Source organism: Pan troglodytes, chromosome 5, assembly GCF_028858775.2.
Source record: "Pan troglodytes isolate AG18354 chromosome 5, NHGRI_mPanTro3-v2.0_pri, whole genome shotgun sequence".
Lineage (NCBI taxonomy): Eukaryota > Metazoa > Chordata > Mammalia > Primates > Hominidae > Pan > Pan troglodytes.
This window is the reverse complement of record NC_072403.2, coordinates 37,697,511-37,719,068: the sequence shown is the minus strand read 5'-3', so window position 1 is coordinate 37,719,068 and position 21,558 is coordinate 37,697,511. Positions and strand designations below refer to the sequence as shown.

Genomic DNA, 21,558 nt, shown 5'->3' with positions numbered 1-21,558 from the left:
AAAAGTTTACAAAAAACTGGATAGGAGAGTTGCCTCTGGGGAGAACTGGGGGCTGGAAAATGAGGTGGGAGGTAAAGAAGGCAACTTAATTTTCACCAAATCCCCTTTATTACTGCTTGTAGTTTTCACTGGGTACATATGATACCTATTCAAGGCCAGGCCCAGTGGCTCACGCCTGTAATCCCAGCACTTTGGGTGGCCAAGGCAGGTGGATCACCTGAGGTCAGGAGTTTGAGACCAGCCTGACCAACATGGTGAAATCCCGTCTCTACTAAAAATACAAAAATTAGCCGGGTGTGTTGGCAGGCACTTGTCATCCCACCTACTCAGGAGGCTGAGGCAGGAGAATTGCTTGAACCTGGGAGGCAGAGGTTGCTGTGAGCTGAGATTGCGCCACTGCACTCCAACCTGGGCAACAAGAACAAAACTCCGTCTCCAGAAAAAAAAAGAAAAGAAAAGAAATACCCTACTGGACTATTAACAAGAGACCCTGATACAATCTCTCTGCAGATTAAATTTTATTTTGTAAAATTTCAAACATATTGTAAAGTAGAGAGAATAGTAAAATGAACTTTCATGTATGTATCCATCATCTAGCTTCAGTTCATAGACGGTCTGGGTTCATAGACGGTCTGGGTTCATGTCTATATACCACCCACTAACCATTCCTTCCAGGAATTTTTTTTTTTTTTTTTTTTGAGACAGAGTCTTGCTCTGTCACCCAGGCTGGAGTGCAGTGATGCAATCTCGGCCCACTGCAACCTCTGCCTCCCGGGTTCAAGCCTCCTGAGTAGCTGGGATTACAGGTGCCCGCCACTACACCCAGCTAATTTTTTTGTATTTTTAGTAGAGATGGGGTTTCACCAACTTGGCCAGGCTGGTCTTGAACTCCTGACCTCGTGATCCGCCCACCTCGGCCTCCCAAAGTGCTGGAATTACAGGCGTGAGCCACTGCTCCCAGCCAGGATTTTTTTTTTTTTTTTTAAGTTAAAGACAGGGTCTCACTGTCACCCAGGCTGGAGTTTAGTGGTGCAATCACAGCTCACTGTAACCACAAACTCCTGGGCTCACATGATCCTCCCACCTCAGCCTTCCAAGAAGCTGGGACAAGAAGCATGCATCACCATGCCCAGCTAATTTATTCATTTATTTACTTTTGTAAAGACAGGGTCTCAGTAAGTTGCCCGGACTGGCCTCAAACTCCTAGCTTCAAGTGATCCTCCTGCCTCAGTCTCCCAAAGTGTTAGGATTACAAGTGTGAGCCACTGTGCCTGGCCTCGAGGAATATTTTTTTTTTTGAGATGGGGTCTTGCTTTGTTGCCCAGGCTGGAGTGCAGAGACCTGATCATAGCTCACGGCAGCCTCAAACTCCTGGGCTTTCACAATCCTCCCACCTCAGCCTCCTGAGTAGCTGAGATTACAGGCATATGCCATCATGCCAGGCTAAGTTTTTTTTAATTGTTTACTTTAATTAGAGATGAGGTCTTGCTATGTTGTCCAGGCTGGTCTTGAACTAGCCTCAAGCAATCCTCCAACCTAGGCCTCCCAAAGTGCTGGGAATTCATTAAAAATTTTTTTACGGAAAAGCTCAAATTTTTCATTTTAAAATATTTCTCTTTTTTTCTTTTTTCAGAACATTTCTCACTTACATAAGAGCACATTTCCTTTCTCTTTTTTTCAGATGGAGTCTCTTTGTGTCACCCAGTCTGGAGTGCAATGGCGTGATCTCGGCTCACTGCAACCTCCGCCTCCCGGGTTCAAGCAATTCTCCTGCCTCAGCCTCCCAAGTAGCTGGGATTACAAACGGCTGACACCACGCCCAGCTAATTTTTGCATTTTTAGTAGAGACGGGGTTTCACCATGTTGGCCAGGCTGGTCTCCAACTCCTGGCCTCAGGTGATCCGCCTACCTCAGCCTCCCAAAGTGCTAGGATTACAGGCATGAGCCACCGCGCCTGGCCTTTTTTTCTTTTTTTAAAATTCCAACTTTTATTTTAGATACAGGGGGTACAGGTGCCGGTTTGGGTATATTGCACTAGGTAGTCATAGAACCAATTAGGTAATTTTTTAACCCACACTCCCTCCCTCTCTCCCCTTCTAGTAGTCTTCAGTGTCTATTGTTCCTATATTTATGTCCATATGTGCTCAATATTTAGCTCCGTTATAAGTGAGAACATTAGGCATTTGGTTTTCTGTCCCTATGCTAATTCATTTAGGATTCTGTCCTCCAGCTCCATCCATGTTGCTGCAAAGGACATGATTTAATTTTTTTTTTTATGGCTGCAAGACTATCTTTCACTTCTTGGCTTTTACCAAAATAAAATGTTTCTTTTGAACTATAAATTTATAAAACATCTCATTGTTCTCTGTATCATAATTTTTTTCTTTTTTTTTTTTTTTTCTGAGACAGAGTCTCACTCTGTCACCCAGGCTGGAGTGCAGTGGTGCCGTCTTGGCTCACTGCAACCTCCGCCTCCCGGGTTCAAGCGATTCTCCTGCCTCAGCCTCCCAAGTAGCTCGGATTACAGGTGCCCACCAGCACGCCGGCTAATTTTTGTATTTTTAGTAGAGACGAGGTTTCACCATGTTTGCCAGGCTGGTCTCAAATTCATGATCTCAGGTAATCCACCCGCCTCGGCCTCCCAAAGTGCTCGGATTACAGACGTGAGCCACCACAGCCAGCCTTTTTTTGTTGTTGTTGAGACGGAGTCTCGCCCTGTCACCCAGGCTGGAGTACAGTGGCGCCATCTCAGCTCACTACAACTCCAGCCTGGGCAAAAGGAGCAAAACTCTGTCTCAAAAAAAAAAAAAGGCAGAGAACTAATGCCCCAGAGTCAACCTGCAATTATTGCAGAGTGGGAAGCAGTAGACAGATGCTCCTGCCTCCTGTCCTTCAGGTGGAAAGCGTCTGGAGACATTCAGCTCTCTCCTCAGGAGGGCCTGGGGGAATCGAACTCCACTGCACACAACAGTGACATCACTCTTTTTTTTTTTTTTTTGAGACGGAGTCTCACTCTGTTGCCCAGGCTGGAGTGCAATGGTGCAATCTCTGCTCACCGCAACCTCCGCCTCCCAGGTTCAAGCAATTCTCCTGCCTCAGCCTCCCAAATAGCTGGGATTACAGGCACATGCCACCATGCCAGGCTAATTTTTGCAATTTTAGTAGAGACAGGGTTTCGTCATGTTGGCCAGGCTGGTCTCGAACTCCTGACCTCAGGTGATCCACCCACCTCAGCCTCCCAAAGTGCTGGGATTACAGGCGTGAGCCACCATACCCGGCCAACATCATTCTCTTAAACTGGCCTTTCCTCCTTCAGGATCTCACTCCCTATAGCCTCGCTTCTGCTTTCTGGGACCACCTAAATTAACTACCTATGGCCAAGTCCTGTCTCAAGCTCTGCTGTCAGGGTCACCAAAATTAAGATCATCCCTTTCCATCCTCCTCTCCCTATAAACTACTGCCCTTCTTCCACAAACTCCTTCCACGCCAGCAAACCCAGACTGTAACATTAACACAGAGTTATAATCCATCCATATACTGGTCTCTCCACATTCCTGGAGCACAAACTGCTAAAGGGTAGGAAAGCTGTGACACATTTGGTTCCCCCACTGTCCAGTGGGAGAGAGATATGTGAGCCAGTCAGCGCTACACCGAGTTGAGGCAGCCGTTGAGGCTCTTCATGAATTTTCCCGTTTTCTGCCTTCCAGGCACATGATAGGATGGAATTCCTCAGCCCTCCTGAAGTTAGGCCACTGCAAGAGGCCTAACTGGCTTGCTTTGGCCAGTGAAATAAGAGCAGAAGTCACATGTGTTGTTACTGTCAGGCACAAGTATTTAACTGCCAATGTAACACAAGACACTCCAGCACCCTCTTTTGATGGAGCCTCCTTTGATCTGGATGCCTGAGTGACTATGATGATCAGAGACTCTAACAACACTCCTACTGACCCAACAGGGAGCAATAGTGAGAAATAAAACTGTTGTGTTAAGCTACTGAGATTCCAGGGTTGTTTGTTACTGCAGCATGATGTAGCCATCCTGACTGATACAAGCTGAGATAGGAGTCCATATAAAGTTCACAGGGACACAAACAGGGGAATATTAGGTCTCTCTAGAAGATCAGAAAGGTTTCATCAATGAACTTGAGATAGCCTTAAAAGATGAGTGTTTACCTGACAAGGAAGAGATGCAAGCATCCAGGTGAGCAATGAAACCCCAGAGCACATTAAAGGAACTGCAAGTTCAGGACCTTTCAGGGCTGGGGAGGGAAGGAAGGCCACAATGACACTAGACCAGGGAGGAAGGAGAGAATGCCTTATGGAAGAAACAGCATTTACAGCTTGTAAGGCGATTTGCTATATGGAATTTTAGATAAGGAAGTGATATGATTTGATTTGCATTTCAGAAATATTATTCTGGAATCAGTATGTAGGGGCTGGAAGACCAGTTAAGAGACATTTAGAGTCCTGGCAAGACAACAGGGGCTAAAAGCAAGCACAGAAATGAGGAAGGGAAAGCCAGCACCAATGTTGAGGCATAGACCACGGGGCCCCTGAGCCCTCCTCTGACTCTCAGAACACCTGGGTGTCTTATCACATTGCACCATGACTGCTTGTTCATTGTTTTTGTTGTTGTTGTTGTTGTTGTTGTTGTTGTGATGGAGTCTCGCTCTGTCGCCCAGGCTGGAGTGCAGTGGTGTGATCTTGGCTCACTGCAAGCTCCACCTCCCGGGTTCACGCCATTCTCCTGCCTCAGCCTCCCAAGTAGCTGGGACTACAGGCGCCTGCCACCACGCCTGGCTAATTTTTTTGTATTTTTAGTAGAGACGGGGTTTCACCGTGTTAGCCAGGATGGTCTCCATCTCCTGACCTCGTGATCCACCCGTCTCGGCCTCCCACAGTGCTGGGATTACAGGCGTGAACCACCGCGCCCGGCCAATTGCTTGTTCATTAACTATAGTCTTCTTTTTTTTTTTTTGAGACGGAGTCTCGCTCTGTTGCCCAGGCTGGAGTGCAGTGGCACGATCTCGGCTCACTGCAACCTCTGCCTCCTAGGTTCAAGCGATTCTTCTGCCTCAGCCTCCCAAGTAGCTGGGACTACAGGCATACACCACTACGCCCAGCTAATTTTTGTATTTTTAGTAGAGACGGGGTTTCACCATATTGGCCAGGCTGGTCTCAAACTCCTGACCTCATGATCCGCCCACCTCGGCCTCCCAAAGTGCTGGGATTACAGGAGTGAGCCACCGCGCCTGGCCACTGAGGCAGGATTTCTATGTGACAGTCTTGAGGCAGAATGCCTTCTCTGGGAAACCTAAGTCTTTGCTCTTTAGGCCACAATATCAAGAGTAATCTCCTGGCTGGGCGTGGTGGCTCATGCCTGTAATCCCAGCACTTCTGGAGGCCAAGGCGGGCAGATCACGAGGTCATGAGTTCAAGACCAGCCTGGCCAACATAGTGAAATCCTGTCTCTACTAAAAATACAAAAATTAGCCAGGTGTGGTGCCTGTAGTCCCAGCTACACGGGAGCCTGAGGCGGGAGAATTGCTTACACCCAGGAGGCGGAAGTTGCAGTGAGCCGAGATCACGCCACTACACTCCAGCCAGGGTGACAGAATGAGACTCCGTCTCAAAAAAAAAAAAGAGTAACCTCCTTTACTTAACGTCAACTGAGTATAGATGGCAATGTCTTTGCTTCGTTTTGTTTTTTTTTTTTTGAGATGGAGTTTCGCTTTTGTTGCCCAGACTTGCCCAGACTGGAGTGCAATGGCGCGGTCTCAGCTCACTGTAACCTCTGCCTTCCAGGTTCAAATGATTCTTGTGCCTCAGCCTCCCAACTAGCTGGGATTACAGGTGCCCGCCACCACACCCAGCTAATTTTTGTATTTTTAGTAGAGATAGCGGTTCACCATGTTGGCCAGGCTGGTTGCGAACTCCTCACCTCAGGTGATCCGCCCACCTTGGCCTCCCAAAGTGCTGCAATTACTGGCGTGAACCACTGTGCCCAGCCAAGATGTCAGTGTTATCTACAAAATGCCTTCACTGAAGTATCCAGACTACAGTCAGGCATGGTGGCATGCTTGTAGTCCCAGATACCCAGGAGGCTGAGGCAGGAGAATCACTTGAGACTGGGAGTTCGAGTTCAGCCTGGAGAACATAGTGAGAGTCTATCTCGTTAAGATAAATAATAATGCAAATGTGTATATATATAGTGCCCAAGGGCACCATAGCCTTGCCAAATTGACACATCTTTTTTTTTTTTTTTTTTTTTTTTTTGTAGAAACAGGGTTTCACCATCTTACCCAGAGTGGTCTTGAAATCCTGGGCTCAAGTAATCCTCCCACCTTGCCCTCCTAAAGTGCTGGGATTACAGGCGTGAGCCACTGCGCTTGGCCTGACACATAAAATTAACCATCACAGAGTCATCAATGTGGTAACCAATCTCTCTTTTTTTTTTTTTTTTTTCTTTTTTGAGATGGAGTCCCGCTCTGTCGCTCAGGCTGGAGTGTAGTGATATGACCTCAGCTCACTGCAGCCTCTGCCTCCCAGGTTCAAGCGATTCTCCTGCCTCAGCCTCCTGAGTAGCTGGGATTACAGGCACACACCATCACCCTGGTTAATTTTTTGTATTTTCAGTAGAGACAGGGTTTCACCATGTTGGCCAGACTGGTCTCGAACTCCTGACCTCAGGTGATCCACCTGCCTCAGCCTCCCAAAGTGCTCGGATTACAGGTGTGAGCCACCGTGCCCGGCCTGGTAACCAATCTCTAAAGAGCACATGGTACCACCCAGAGAGAATGAGATAAAGGCCAAGAAGGCCAAAGGCATCAACAGAGGAAAAGGTCAAGACAGGAAAGGAGTGAGGGTTTATAGAACAGACTGAAATTATAGAAGGAAGGGAGCCTGGATACAGGGGTGTCACGGAAACCAGGGAAAAGCAGTGGATCAAACAGTGTGGTCAAGTATGTCACAGACTGCAGAAAGCTCAAGTAAGAGGAGCACTGAATAATATCCATTAAATTTGAAGCCTTTATATCTTTTTTCCCAAGAAGCAACAGTCTCATGGCTGGTATACAACTGCTTCAGAAAATAGTTTAGCATTAGCAGGGAAGCTGAACAGGTGCAGACCTCAACATCCAGCAACTCCACTCTTACGAATATGTGGATGCTTGCTACTTAGACTGTGGTCCACAGACAGACAGCATCAGCATCAGCAGGAGCTTGTAGAAATGCAGAATCTGGCCAGGCACGGTGGCTCACGCCTGTAATCCCAGCACTTTGGGAGACTGCAGTGGGCGGATCGCTTGAGCCCAGGAGTTAGAGACCAGCCTTGGCAACGTAGTGACCCGGTCTCAAATTGGAAAAAAAAAAAAAAAAAGGACCAGACATGGTGGCTCATGCCTGTAATCTCAGCACTTTGGGAAGCTGAGGCGGGCAAATCACCTGAGGTCAGGAGTGCGAGGCCAGCTTGGCCAACATGGTGAAACCCCATTTCTACTAAAAATACAAAAATTAGCCAGGCGTGGTGGCGTGTGCCTGTAGTCCCAGCTACTTGGGAGGCTGAGGCAGGAGAATTGCTTGAACCCGGGAGGCGGAGGCTGCAGTGTGCCACTGCACTCCAGCCTGGGCAACAGAGCGAGACTCTGTCTCAAAAAAAAAGAGAGAAAAAAAAAAAAAAAAGAAAGAAACACAGAATCTCAGGCCCCACCCAGACCTACTGACTCAGACTCCGAATTAAAACTCCAGATGACTCATGTGCATGCTGATTTCAAGAAGCATGTAATCTTCAAACCCTTTTGCTCACATTAAAAGAATTTTGCAAATTATGTACCCCTTGCATGTTTTTATGCTGCTATCTAAAACTTTCCCCAAATGTTTAGTTGCAAAAGAATGCCATTCCAGTGTGTTGTAAACATGGATCTTTTTTAAAAAGTCTTATTTCACTTTTTAACCATTCCCTTCATGATTCTTTTTTTTTTTTTTTTAATGTATTTATTTGTTTATTTTTTGAGACAAGAGTCTCCCTCTGTCTCCTAGGCTGGAGTGCAGTGGCGCCATCTCGGCTCACTGCAACCTCCGCCTCCCAGGTTCAAGCAATTCTCCTGCCTCCGCCTCTCGAGTAGCTGGGACTACAGGTGCCTGCCACCACGTCTGGCTAATTTTCGTATTTTTAGTAGAGACGGGGTTTCACCTTGTTGCTCAGGCTGGTCTCGAACTCCTGACTTCAGGTGATCCACCCGCTTTGGTCTCCCAAAGTGCTGGGATTACAGGCATGAGCCACCACACCCAGCCCAATTCATTTTATTTATTTATTTTTTATTTTATTTTTAAGATGGAATCTTGCTCTGTCACCCAGGCTGGAGTGCAGTGGCACGATCTCGGCTCACTGCAACCTCTGCCTCCCGGGTTCAAGAGATTATCCTGCCTCAGCCTCCCGAGTAGCTGGGATTACAGGCACGCGCCACCACGCCTGGCTAATTTTTGTATTTTTAGTAGAGATGGGGTTTCATCATGTTGGCCAGGCTGGTCTTGAACTCCTGACCTCAAGTGATTCATCTGCCTCAGCCTCCCAAAGTGCTGGGATTACAGGCGTGGGCCACCGTGCTGGGCTCATGATTCATTTTTAAAGTACATGATTATAATCTTCTTTAACAGTCAGAAATTTCACATTGTTCTATTTCTTCTGAATTCTTATTTTCATAGTTCTATTTCTACCCCCAAGACATTATCCTAATGTAATACATTTTGTGCTTGAAAGCCTTCTAAGCCTGAGCAACATGGCAAAACCCTGTCTCTACAACAAATAACAAAAATTAGCTGGGTGTGGTGGCGTGTGCCTGTAGTCCTAGCTACTCTGGAGGCTGAGGTGGGAGGATCACCTGTGCCTGGGGAGGTCAAGGCTGCAGTGAGTCATGATTGTGCATTCCAGCCTGGGCAACAGAGTGAGACCCTGTCAAAAAAAAAAAAAAATTAGCAAAGGACTTGAATAGATATTTCTCCAGAGAAGACACACAAATGGCCAACAAGGACATGAAAAGATGCTCAACATCATTAGTCATTAAGTAAATGAAAATAAAACTATAATGAGTACAACTTCATATCAACTAGAATGTCTATTTAAAAAAAAAAAAACAAGCCAGGCGCGGTGGCTCACGTCTGTAATCCCAGCACTTTGGGAGGCTGAGGTGGGCGGATCACGAGGTCAGGAGTTCGAGACCAGCCTGGCCAATATGGTGAAACCCCATCTCTACTATAAATACAAAAATTAGCCGGGCGTGGTGGCGCGTGACTGTAGTCCCAGCTACTCAGGAGGCTGAGGCAGGAGAATCACTTGAACCCGGGAGGCAGAGGTTGCAGTGAGCCGAGATCGCACCACTGTACTCTAGCCGGGGCAACAGAGTGAGACGCTGTCTCAAAAAAAAACAACAAAAAAAACAGAAAATAACAACTGTTGGCAAGGATATGGAGAAATTGAAGCTTGTGTACAATCTCCTGGTGGGAACATAAAATGGTGCAGCTGCTGTGGAAAACAGTTTGGCAGTTCCTCAAAAGGTTTAACATATAGGGTGGGCACAGTGGCTCACGCCTGTGATCCCAGGCTGAGAGGAATTTGGGAAGCTAAGGCTGGAGGATCGCTTGAGCCTAGGAGTTCGAAACCAGCCTGGGAAACACAGCAAGACTTCATCTCTACAAAAAAAAAAAAGAGGTGGGCGGGGGGCAAATGCCATGGCTCACGCCTATAATCTCAACAATTTGGGAGGCCAAGGCAGGCGGATCCCTTGAGCTCAGGAGTTCCAGACCAGCCTGAGCAACATGGTGAAACCCTGTTTCTACAAAAATGCAAAAATTAGCCAGGCATGGTGGTGCATACCTGTAGTCCTAGCTACTCGGGAGGCTAAGGCGGGAGGCTAAGCCTGGGAGGTGGAGGTTGCAGTGGGCCAAGATCACACCACTGCATTCCAATCTGGTCAACAGAGATCCTGTCTAAAAAATAATAATAATAATAATACATTAAAAATTTAACATATAATTGCCATATAATCCAGCAGTTCCACTCCTAGGTATATATCCAAAAGAACTGTAAATAGGTATACAAACAAATTCTAGTATAAGCATCCAATTAAAAGACAATGAATGAATTACAGCTACACAAGTCAACAAAACCATAATGTTGAGTGAAAAGGCCAGCCCCAGAACATGTACAGTATGATTCATCTGTGTGATGGTCAAACAGACAAAACTAAACTGTCCGGGAAAACCTACAACTGCATAGATACTGAAACTATTACAATAAGCAAATGAAGTATACACGGTCATACCTCAGAGATATTTTGGGCTTGGTTCCAGATCCCCTCAATAAAGCCAGTCATATCAACAACTTTTTGGTTTCCCAGTGCACACAAGTTATGTTTACACTGTACTGTAGTCTATTCAGTGTGCAATAGCATACATCTAAAAACAATGTATGTAACCTTAATTTTAAAATACTGTATTGCTAAAAAATGCTAACAGTCATCTGAGTCTTTAGTGAGTTGTAACATTTTTGCTGGTGGAGGATTTTATCTTGATATCGATAGCTGCTGACTGATTAGGGTGGTGGTTGCTGAAGGTTGGGATGGCTGTGACAATTTCTTTTTTTTTTTTTTTTTTTTGAGATGAAGTCTCATGCTGTCACCCAGGCTGGAGTGCAGTGGTGCAATCTCGGCTCATTACAACCTCCATCTCCTGGGTTCAAGCAATTCTCCTGCCTCAGCCTCCCAAGTGGCTAGGACTACAGGCACCCCCACCACACCCAGCTAATTTTTGTGTTTTTAGTAGAGATTGGGTTTCACCATGTTGGCCCAGGCTGGCCTCGAACTCCTGACCTCAGGTGATCCGCCCACCTCAGCCTCCCAAAGTGCTGGGATTACAGGAGTGAGTCACCCCACCCAGCCAACAATTTCTTAAAATAAGACAACAATGAAATTTGCTGTATCCACTCACTCTAACTTTTATAAAAGATTTATCTGGGCCAAGCACGGTGGCTCATGCCTGTAGTCTCAACACTTTGGGAGGCCAAGGCAGGAGTATCACTTGAACCCAAGAATTCAAGATCAATGACTGGGCAACACGGGAAGACCCAGTCTTGCCACTTTTAATTAAAAAAAAAAAAAATGGCCGGTTGCTGCGGCTCACGCCTGTAATCCCAGCACTTTGGGAGGCTGAGGTGGGTGGATCATGAGGTCAGGAGTTCGATACCAGCCTGGCCAACATGGTGAAACCCCATCTCTACTAAAAATACAAAACATTAGCTGGGCGTGGTGGCAGACGTCCGTAATCCTAGCTACTCAGGAGGCTGAGGCAGGAGAATTGCTTGAACCTGGGAGGCAGAGGTTGCAGTGAGCTGAGATTGCACCATTGCACTCCAGCCTGGGCAACAAGGGCGAAGCTCCATCTCAAAAAAAAAAAAAAAAAAAAAAAATAGCCGGAAGTGGTAGCGCACACCTGTAGTCCCAGCTACTCCAGAGGCTGAGGCAGGAGAATCACTTGAACCTGGTAGGTGGAGGTTGCAGTAAGCCGAGATTGTGCCACTACACCCCAGCCTGGCGACAGAGCAAGACTCTGTCTAAAAAATAAATAAATAAATTAGTCCAGGAAGGTCGAGGCTGCAGTGAGCCTTCTTTGCACCACTGTACTCCAGCCTGAGCAAAAGAAACCACTTTTTTTTTTTTTTTTTTTTTTTTTTGACAGGGTCTTGCGCCATCACCCAAGCTGGAGTGCAGCAGTGCGAACAAGGCTCACTGCAGCCTTCTCCTCCCTGGGCTGAATCAATCCTCCCACTTCAGCCTCTTGAATAGCTGCGACCACAGGCCACACCACCTCCCACAGCTATTTTTTTTTTTTTCTGAGACTGGGTTTTGCCTTGTTGCCCAGGCTGGTTTCAAGTGATCCTCCTCCCTTGGCTTCCCAAAAGTGCTGAGTTTACAGGCGTGAGCCACCACACCCAGCCTTGTACCCTCTTATATTTTTTAAATTTTGAACAAAACTTTACAATTTGAATTTGGAATTGTACTTACACATTTTGAATTTTGAACAAAACTACATTTTGAATTTTGAACTTTGAATTTTGAGTTTGTAAACAAAATTTTACAAACTCTAATGCTTTTTTTTTTTAAGACAGAGTTTCACACTTGTCACCCAGGCTGGAGTGCAGTGGCATGATCTTAACTCACTGCAACCTCTGCCTCCCAGGTTCAAGCAATTCTCCTGCGTCAGCCTCCTGAGTAGCTGGGATTACAGGCATGCACCACCACGCCCAGCTAATTTTTTTTGTATTTTCAGTAGAAACGAGGTTTCACCATGTTGGCCAGGCTGTTCTCAAACTTCTGACCTCAAATGATCCGGCCACCTAAGCCTCCCAAAGTTCTGCGATTACAGGTGTGAGCCACTGCACCCGGCCCTACAAACTCTAATTCTTAACTTGACAGCTTTTTGTATTTCTGCTCTCACGAATGACTCCATGAAAAAAATAAAATAAAATGAACAATTTTTTTTTTTAAACTTGGGATATGGATTAGGTCATTTGCAGGGACACAGGCAGGCCTGGGGAGGACAACCTGATCCAGGCAGGTATCACAGGCCCGAAAGTCAGTTGCTCAAGCAGCAAGGATGACATAGGGTAGCAGAGCAGACTTGGTGAGGCTCAGAGGATAGAATGTTTGTCGAGAAGTGGAAGAGTCTTTTTCTGTCTGGAATTCACAAGGTGCTGGGAGAATCTGCCTCCATTTCCCCAGATAGACCTGGATCTGGGCAGAGTCAGCAAGGATGTGTGGAGGACTTGGACGATGGCAAAGGTGGTGGGCTGCAGGGAGTAAATTCCCTCCGAGGTAGGAGGGGGAGGGAAGAGTTTGTCTGGAGGCAGGTTGAGGCTGGGAGAGGGCTCCGAAGAGCTAGGGATAACGAGCTCTGAAGAAGGAGGAGGAGCCAGCACTGAACAGCAGTCAAGGGGGATGGATGGGAGTTCAGAAAAGGTGGTTTTGCAGATGGATGGGAGTGGTGCAGGCACTTTGTTTTCACATGGCTTCTTTCCCCAAGCAGTAAGCCCCTTCCAACATTGCCAAAACATCCTGCAGTTTTTACCAGGGTTCCTGCGCTGAGGGCAGAGCTGAGTGCAGATCAAAGGAGAAAGAGAAAGAAGTTGGAGGTTTTGTTGTAATGCAAGACAGTTTCATCAGCCTATGGATTTAAAAGTCCAGGCTGACTTACCTCTTCCTTTCCTAAAGATTGCTCAGGAAATATGGTTATTCTAGTACGTGCTAAGCATCGTTGTAAAAAGTAAGCCCACAGCCTAAAATACTTTGAATGTCTTAGACAAATGTCCGATGTTTGCTACGGTTTTGGATTATCAAGGCCACTCCTTACCTCTATGAGTAGCCAAGGGTAGTGCTCTAAGCTGTGAGCTAGCTTCTCTCAGACATGCCCACAAACATAAACACCCCTTTTCAAAGTAAGCTGCTATGGACTCATAGGACTGGAAAATACTTCAGAGAGTAATCCCTCCATTTTATTAAAGAGAATACTGAAACCTGGGGAGCCTTGATGACTTCAAGATGGACTGGAACCTGGACCTTTTGTCTCCTAGTTATTTCTTGCATCCCTAGTCAAATTTTATTTCCTTTAAAAAATGTATTTACTTTTATTTATTATTTTATTATTTTCGAGACAGGTGTCTCGCTTTGTTGCCCAGGCCGGTCTCAAACTCCTGGCCTTAAGTGATCCTCCCACCTCAGCCTCCCAAAGTGCTGGGATTACAGGCATAAGCCACAGTGCCCAGCCCAGATTTTATTTCTAAAGCTCACTAAGAATCCTAATTTTTTTTTTAAAAAGACAGGGTCTCATTCTGTTGCCCAGGCTGGAGTACAGTGGCACTATCATGGTTCACTGCAGCCTCAACTGCCTGGGCTTAAGCAGTCCTCCCACCTCAGCCTCTCATGTAACTGGGATCCCAAGCACATACACACCATCATGCCCTGCTAATTTTCTTATTATTTGTAGAGATGGGGTCTTGCTATGTTGCCCAGACTGGTCTCAAACTGCTGGGCTCAAGGGATCCTCCTGCCTCGGCCTCCCAAAGTGCTGGGATTACAGGAATGAACCACTGAGCCTGACCCAAAAATCCTAAAAGTATCTCCTAAATTTATCTGTTCTTGACACCACACAAGGCATTTGGTACTGCAAGCTAAGGACAGGAAAGCCCCTGGTTTTATACTGGCAGAAGTTGGGGAAGAAGGGACAAGGATCTAGATGATTGTAAACCCCCTGGATGGGATGCATGGGAAATGGCTCCACATCATCTCTCCACCAGACTACATGGAAAAGAGTTTGTGCACCTCTGCTTGTTTTTACGCAGAGTTGTAACTGGGTGGGCTGGACACTTGAAGGATTCATTGGCTGTCAACTCCACCTGCCACCAAGGACTACCTGTCTTGAGCCATGGGCTGAGATTAGGCTCCCTGTCCCATCTACATTCCTAGAAAGGAAAAGTAGCAAGAAAGGGACAAGAAACAAAATTTTACAAACTCTAATTCTTAACTTGACAGCTTTTTGTATTTCTGCTCTCACTGGAATGTGAACTATTCTTCTGAGAAGTTTGGCAATGCGGAAAAGAAGAGATGAGATAGAAAAACAGAATTTTTAAAGTTCTTTTGGGTCAGGCGCAGTGGCTCATGCCTGTAATCCCAACACTTTGGGAGGCTGAGCAAGGTGGATCACCCGAGGTCAGGAGTTCGAGACCAGCCTGGCCAACATGGTGAAACCCCGTCTCTACTAAAAATGCGAAAATTAGCTAGGCATGGTGGCGGGCACCTGTAATCCCAGCTACTTGGGAGGTTGAGGCAGGAGAATCACTTGAACCTGGGAAGCGGAGGTTGCAGTGAGCCAAGATCGTGCTATTGCACTCCAGCCTGGGTGACAAGAGCAAAACTCCAGCTAAATAAATTAATTAATTAATTAAAATAAAATAAAATTCTTCTGAAAATTTCATAGTCCGTCTCCCAGATTAGGAAAAGGAGAACAGAGCTATTGTTTACTCAGCAACTACCGCATGCCAGGCTCATTTAAACCTCACATTAGCCCTGTGAGAGATCAGGGCCTTCAAGATAAAAATGCTTTCAGACGAGCTAAGGATGGGCGGGGGAGACAAAGATAAGGACACTGTGATTCAGAGAATTAAGTAACTTGCCCAGTGGGCCTCATTTGGTACAGGAATAGGGCTTTTATTTTGTTTTTTTTAATGATTTGCGAATCTAGCAGCCTTCTGAGCCAGAGTAGGCTCAGAAACTCCTAGGAATGTGGCTTTAAGCCTAGGTGCGTCTGACACAAAATCAGGTGTTCTTCCTCAAATCTACAAGGCCTAAATACAAAGAGAGCAGTTTAGAACAGACTCTTAGATTCAACAGAGGGAACTGGGTGCGGGCATACAAATCAGAGAATTTAAAAGAAAAAGGCAAAAAGTCAAGGTACCACCTAAACGCTGTCTACGCTGCCTCCACCCTCCTGCCAAACAGCATCCCTTGAGTTCAAGAATTCAGTTTCAGCTCAAGAACAAACTTTTTATGGGTGGATGCTGGCTGAGCCAAAGAGGAATTACTTCAACAATCATTTGTTGCATGACCTTTTTTGGTGTTTTGTTTTGAGAAGGAGTCTTGCTCTGTCGCCCAGGCTGGAGTGCAATGGCGCAATCTAAGCTCACTGCAACCTTCACCTCCCAGGTTCAAGCGATTCTCCTGCCTCAGCCTCCCCAGTAGCTGGGATTACAGGCACCTGCCACCACGTCCAGCTAATTTTTGTATATTTAGTAGAGTCAGGGTTTCACCATGTTGGCCAGGCTGGTCTCGAACTCCTGACCTCAGGTGATCCACCTGCCTCGGCCTCCCACAGTGCTGGGATTACAGGCGTGAGCCACCACACCCTCCCTATTGCATGATTTTTATTTGCAAAACAAAACCCACAACATAATTCCTGCAACCAAGAAGTTTATAGTCTAATGGGGAAACCAGATATTGAACACATAATAAGAAACTTCATCAGAATTGAAATGTAAGGAAAACGCACTAGTCTCCTGAAGGACGTAAAAAAGAAATCCAATTGGCAGGAAACAGTGGCATCTTCACGCGGACTTGGATAGGTGGGGAAGTGGGTGTAGGTACGAGGAAGTGGAAGGGAAGGCACTAGCCTTTAAGACGCTCCTAAGTGCTGTCGCTGAAGCTGTGGAGACTGTAACTTAGTCTGAGAGAGACAAGAGAAAGAGAAGGCCCGGGTGCAGTGTTGAAGGGAAGTTTTGTTTAGAGCTGGACCTTGTCAGTCTGGAGGAGAGGTGAGGAATAAGGGGGACGGAGCGGTGGAAGATTAGAGTAGAATCATACTAACATAATAAATCACATCATTAAAATTAGTCCTAGGGTTAATTATATACTAAAGGTGAAATGGGCAAGGTCATCGATAGCACAAGCGGAGGGCGACTGCCTTGGCAAGAAGTTGGGATCAATCCTGAGAATGGAGGGGAGGGCGGGTGTGATTTTAAAGGACTGACATGGAGTGGAGGAAAGTTGAGGGCACTGGATCGTCTGGCTTTGTGGAAAGTGAAATCATATTTCAGGCCTGAAGGGCTGAGGCGGTTACTAGCTTTACAAGAGTTGGAAAAGCCTGGGAATGTGTCTGGAGCAACTGTGAGCACACTCAGCAGAGGAGGCAGGCGTGGGTAATAGCTACCAACAGCTCTGTTAGCCACGGGGCGGATGGGGCCCTGAGAGGTGCCACGGATGCACCCAGGGCAGCGCTTGGCACAGCTGGACCGGAGACGCACCACCCCTGGGAGCAGGTGGCAGTGCCCGCAGCCGAGAGAACGGGTGCGCGCGCGCGCTGCGGGATACGGCGCGGGCGGGGCGCGCGGGGACGCGGAGCGAGTAGCGCCATGGGCAGCCGGGATTGGGGGGCGGGCCCGAGTGAGCGGGCCTCCGCGCGGCACTTGGCACGCACGCGCAAACTGGCCGCGGGGCTTGGAGGCACAGAGGAGGGGGAGCGAGAAAGAGGGGGGTGTGGAACGTATTTCCGCTCTGGCGGACAAATAATCCCGGCCAAAGAGGAGGCAAGGCCGTCCGGCCCTTTAACCGCGTGGGGGTGCTGGTGAAGAAAGGCGGGTCGGGAAGGGGGGATCCTGCTCCTTTAATTCCCTCCCCTCTTCCTCCTCCCCGAGTCCTAGCCGACGCCGCCGCCGCGCGCGCGGGGCCTGGAACACACGGCGCGAGCCGCCCCCGCCCCCTCCCCCCTTACGCCCACGCGGAGCCGGCCCCGCGCGCGCGCGCGCGCCCCGTGCATCCCCGCGCCTGCGCGCTGCCCAGGCCCTGCCCGTGTGTGGGGGGCGCTGCCGGCCCCGGGGGGGGTGGGGAAAATAAGGGATTAAAAAAACAGCGCGCGGAACCGGGCCAGGTGAGAGGAGCGTGCACTTAGGGTCGTGGGGCTGGGGGGGCGTGCCACGGAGCTCTGAGCGTGGGGGCAGGGCGTGCACGGTGCGTGCTGGCGGCGGGGGGGGAGGACGTGAAAAGCGCGTGCAAACGTGTAAGGGGGGGCGGAGGAATGAGGCAGCCGGTAAAGGGGGCGGGGTGAGAAGAGCCTGCAACCGGGGCCACCTTGGAGTCCAGAGCCCCAGGCCTCTGGCCCCCCTTTTTCTCCGTCCTTGCACTGTGGGCGCGCGGGCTCGCCCCATCCTAGCGGGCTGCTGGGCTGGGGGGTGTGGACGCCGCTGCCCCGCCCCCGAGAACCACGCCTCCCTCCTCTCAGAGGGACAGCACCTCCCCAGGGTTGGGGAAACTGAGGAAGAGATCTGAAGACCGGGAGATCGGATGCCGGGGGGCTGGGCAAGAATGGGGGCGAGGGTCCTGGAGCCTTGGCTTCAGAGAGCCAGAGACCTTTGTCTCTGACCGGTTTCCTTCCCAACCAGGGTTGCCCACCCCCGCCACAATGGCCTCTGGGGTGGAAGTCCTGCGCTTCCAGCTGCCCGGCCACGAGGCCGCAACGCTACGGAACATGAACCAGCTCCGGGCAGAGGAGCGGTTCTGCGACGTGACCATTGTGGCCGACAGCCTCAAGTTTCGAGGCCACAAGGTCATCTTGGCCGCCTGCTCGCCCTTTCTGCGGGACCAGTTCCTACTGAACCCCAGCTCGGAGCTGCAGGTCTCCCTGATGCACAGTGCACGCATCGTGGCCGACTTGCTCCTCTCCTGCTACACGGGCGCCTTGGAATTCGCTGTTAGGGACATCGTCAACTACCTTACAGCCGCCTCCTACCTGCAGATGGAGCACGTGGTGGAAAAATGCCGGAATGCCCTCAGCCAGTTCATTGAGCCCAAAATAGGCCTCAAAGAGGATGGGGTCAGTGAGGCTAGCCTTGTGAGCAGCGTCAGCGCCACCAAGTCCCTCCTCCCTCCAGCCAGGACCCCAAAGCCAGCCCCGAAGCCCCCACCCCCACCTCCTCTACCCCCTCCACTCCTGCGGCCAGTGAAGCTGGAGTTCCCACTGGATGAGGACTTGGAGCTGAAAGCCGAGGAAGAGGATGAGGATGAGGATGAGGACGTGTCTGACATCTGCATCGTCAAGGTGGAGTCGGCCCTGGAGGTGGCACACCGGCTCAAACCCCCTGGAGGCCTGGGAGGGGGTCTGGGCATTGGAAGCTCCGTGGGTGGCCACCTTGGGGAGCTGGCCCAGAGCAGCGTGCCCCCCAGCACTGTAGCCCCACCGCAGGGTGTGGTGAAGGCCTGCTATAGCCTGTCGGAAGATGCAGAAGGGGAGGGCCTGCTGTTGATTCCCGGAGGCCGGGCCAGCGTGGGGGCCACCTCGGGCCTGGTGGAAGCAGCAGCGGTGGCCATGGCTGCCCGGGGGGCGGGGGGCAGCCTGGGGGCGGGGGGCAGCCGGGGACCCCTGCCTGGGGGCTTCTCAGGTGGAAACCCCTTAAAGAACATCAAGTGCACCAAGTGCCCGGAAGTGTTCCAGGGCGTGGAGAAGCTGGTCTTCCACATGCGGGCGCAGCACTTCATCTTCATGTGCCCTCGCTGTGGCAAGCAGTTCAACCACAGCAGCAACCTCAACCGCCACATGAACGTGCATCGTGGTGTCAAGTCACACTCGTGCGGCATCTGCGGCAAGTGCTTCACACAGAAGTCCACCCTTCACGACCACCTCAACCTGCACTCGGGAGCGCGGCCCTACCGCTGCTCCTACTGCGACGTGCGCTTCGCCCACAAGCCTGCCATTAGGCGGCACCTCAAGGAGCAACACGGCAAGACCACGGCCGAGAACGTGCTGGAGGCCAGTGTGGCCGAGATCAACGTCCTCATCCGCTAGCCGCGCAGGCGTGGAGGCCAGGAGGCTGGGGCCCCTGGGCTGCGTGGGAAAAGGGCTCTTTGGCCCAGGAGAATTGGGGGGTGGGGGGTCTGGGGCAGAAAGGTAAGAGTGGGAGGCTGAGCAGATGCACACATCCTGAGAGAGGGAAGATGATTCCTTGGAGAGAAGACTTGCTCTTGAGAGTGCAAGAAGCTGGAGCTGGGAACGGGGTTCTTGGAGGCCAGGGGAATACGGGGTCCCAGAGAAAGATTTCCTTCTCTTAGAAGTGCATGTATATGTGGAGGGAGGGAAAAGGGTCCTATAGAACGAGGAAGACAAAAATGTTTTATTCCTGGCTAAGGCTGCCCAGGGGAAGGTTCTGACATTTCTCGAGATAAGAAGGGTTGGGGGGTGGGTGGGAACAGGGAGGGAATTTGGCAGGAGGACATGCTCCTGCTTAGAATAGACCTGGGGTGAGGGAGTGGTAAGGGGAAAAGATTACTGAGTCCCAGAAAAGGAAGTGGGAGACAGTTCTTGCATGCTGGGGAAATGAGACTGCGAGTATGAGGCTTGCTGAAATTTGAGGGAGAACAAAGTAAGACGCCAGGTAAGAGAACGTGGGGTGCGCATCCTGGGTAGATATTGGGAAGTGGGGGTACAATAGCAAGAAACAATGGATAGTCATGGGGGTGGGGGGGATAGGGCACTTAGAAAAGAAAGAACACGAGAAGGGCTGTTGGGAGGGAGGGAGAGGAGTAGAGACATACAGTATTTTTTAAGAAAAAACATATTTTTTAGGATTTTTTCTGGAGTTTGGGGTTTTAGTTTTTCTGCTTTTGTTTTCCACAAAATAAAAAACAAAAAAAAAACTTTTTTTTTTCCTTTACACTCTGGCAACTGCGTGTACATGACTATCCTGCCCTAGACAGCCTCTCCCTGTGATGCTGCGTTCTTAATACCTAGAGGTCACAACTCTGCATATCCCTTGCCTGAAGGAGCCCAGCCCTAAACATGGGAGAGGAGTGTGACAAGTGAGCTCCTCCGGTCAGGGACACCCCCAAGTCCCCACCCCCAGCCCTCCACCAGTTCTGCAATCTCAACACTTAGCCAGGTACCTCACAGTACAAGTGATTGGCAGTCGTGGGGATGCACATGAACTCTATTTGAGGGACTTAGGATCAGTGCTAGGGATGAGCTACAGGTGGCCAACCTGCCCACGGAAATTGTAAGCAGGAGTCTGTTTGGTCATATTTTGTCTGGGGTAAATAGGTCATGTCTTCAGGAAAGCTAAAAAAAAAAAAAAAAAAAAAAGCTAAGTTTGGATTAAGGTGCAGGGAAAACTACAATTCCCAGAAAGCTCTGGAATAGTTAACCAAAGAGAACTACAGTTCCCAGAAGGCCTTTAATTGGCCTCAGGTGCCCCACCTGCCTGTGTCAAATACTGCGTGTGAAATCATACAGATCTTTTCCAAACTCGACCAAAACGTAATACCTAAAGGGATGGTACCCTAAATACAGCTATCGAGATTGTCTATCTTGGTGTATATCATTTATACTTAAATTGTCCGCTGGGCTATGACCCACGGAGTACCTGACTGTGCTTATGAAGTGTTCGGCAAAAAAGGTTTACTTACTGCAGTGTCACCAGTCAGTAATGACGTTCGGGCCGCTGGGCTTACCTGGATCCCTAGTGCGTGTGAAGGTGTAACACGCCTGATATAAACAGAAGAGACATTTAGCCACAGGTTTTCAAAAGGGCACGCTGCTCCAGGGGACATGAAGCAGCATGCTAGAACCAGCCAAGAATAAAGGTGTCCTCCGCGTCCCTGTCGCCCCCTTCTTGCTCGTTAGAAAGAGCAAAAAGGCGAGGCCAAAACTGAGGCCAAGCCTTCTATCTGGTAACCCAAAAACTAGAAAGGCAGAAAAGCAACCAGAGGCGGGAAAAGCCCAACCAGGCCAGAGGAAATACAGCCGCTGCCGAGAGCCGAGAAGTTCAGAAGCTCCGCTTGTTACCTAAAACCAGATGGGGACAGAGACGCCACACCTGGGCCCAGGCGTGTCTCGCCCTCGGTCCCTGCAGAGTTGAGGCCAGGAATGACAGGAATTCTCCCTTGCAGCTCCCAGCTTAGGACAGTCACAGCCATCTCCGAGGCCGCTCTCAGGGGAAAATGGCCAAAAAGCATGTAGCGGCTCCTTTAAGGCT

General features: G+C 49.2%; 1 protein-coding gene and 1 long non-coding RNA gene across 2 annotated transcripts; one reads left to right on the top strand and one right to left on the bottom strand.

Moving 5' to 3' along the window:
- The first annotated feature begins 17,216 nt into the window (after nucleotides 1-17,216).
- ZBTB12 (zinc finger and BTB domain containing 12) lies at nucleotides 17,217-19,691 on the top strand. The gene is made up of 2 exons (XM_527347.8): nucleotides 17,217-17,465; nucleotides 17,977-19,691. The coding sequence occupies exon 2, from the start codon at nucleotides 17,997-17,999 to the stop codon at nucleotides 19,374-19,376; it is 1,380 nt and encodes a 459-aa protein (XP_527347.2). The 5' UTR covers nucleotides 17,217-17,465; nucleotides 17,977-17,996; the 3' UTR covers nucleotides 19,377-19,691.
- LOC134810191 (uncharacterized) lies at nucleotides 19,684-21,524 on the bottom strand. Its single transcript, XR_010157683.1, has 3 exons — nucleotides 21,369-21,524; nucleotides 21,035-21,068; nucleotides 19,684-20,642 (listed from the first exon to the last, which is right to left on the bottom strand). It is a non-coding gene; the product is annotated as an uncharacterized LOC134810191 (long non-coding RNA).
- Nucleotides 21,525-21,558: the final 34 nt, after the last annotated feature.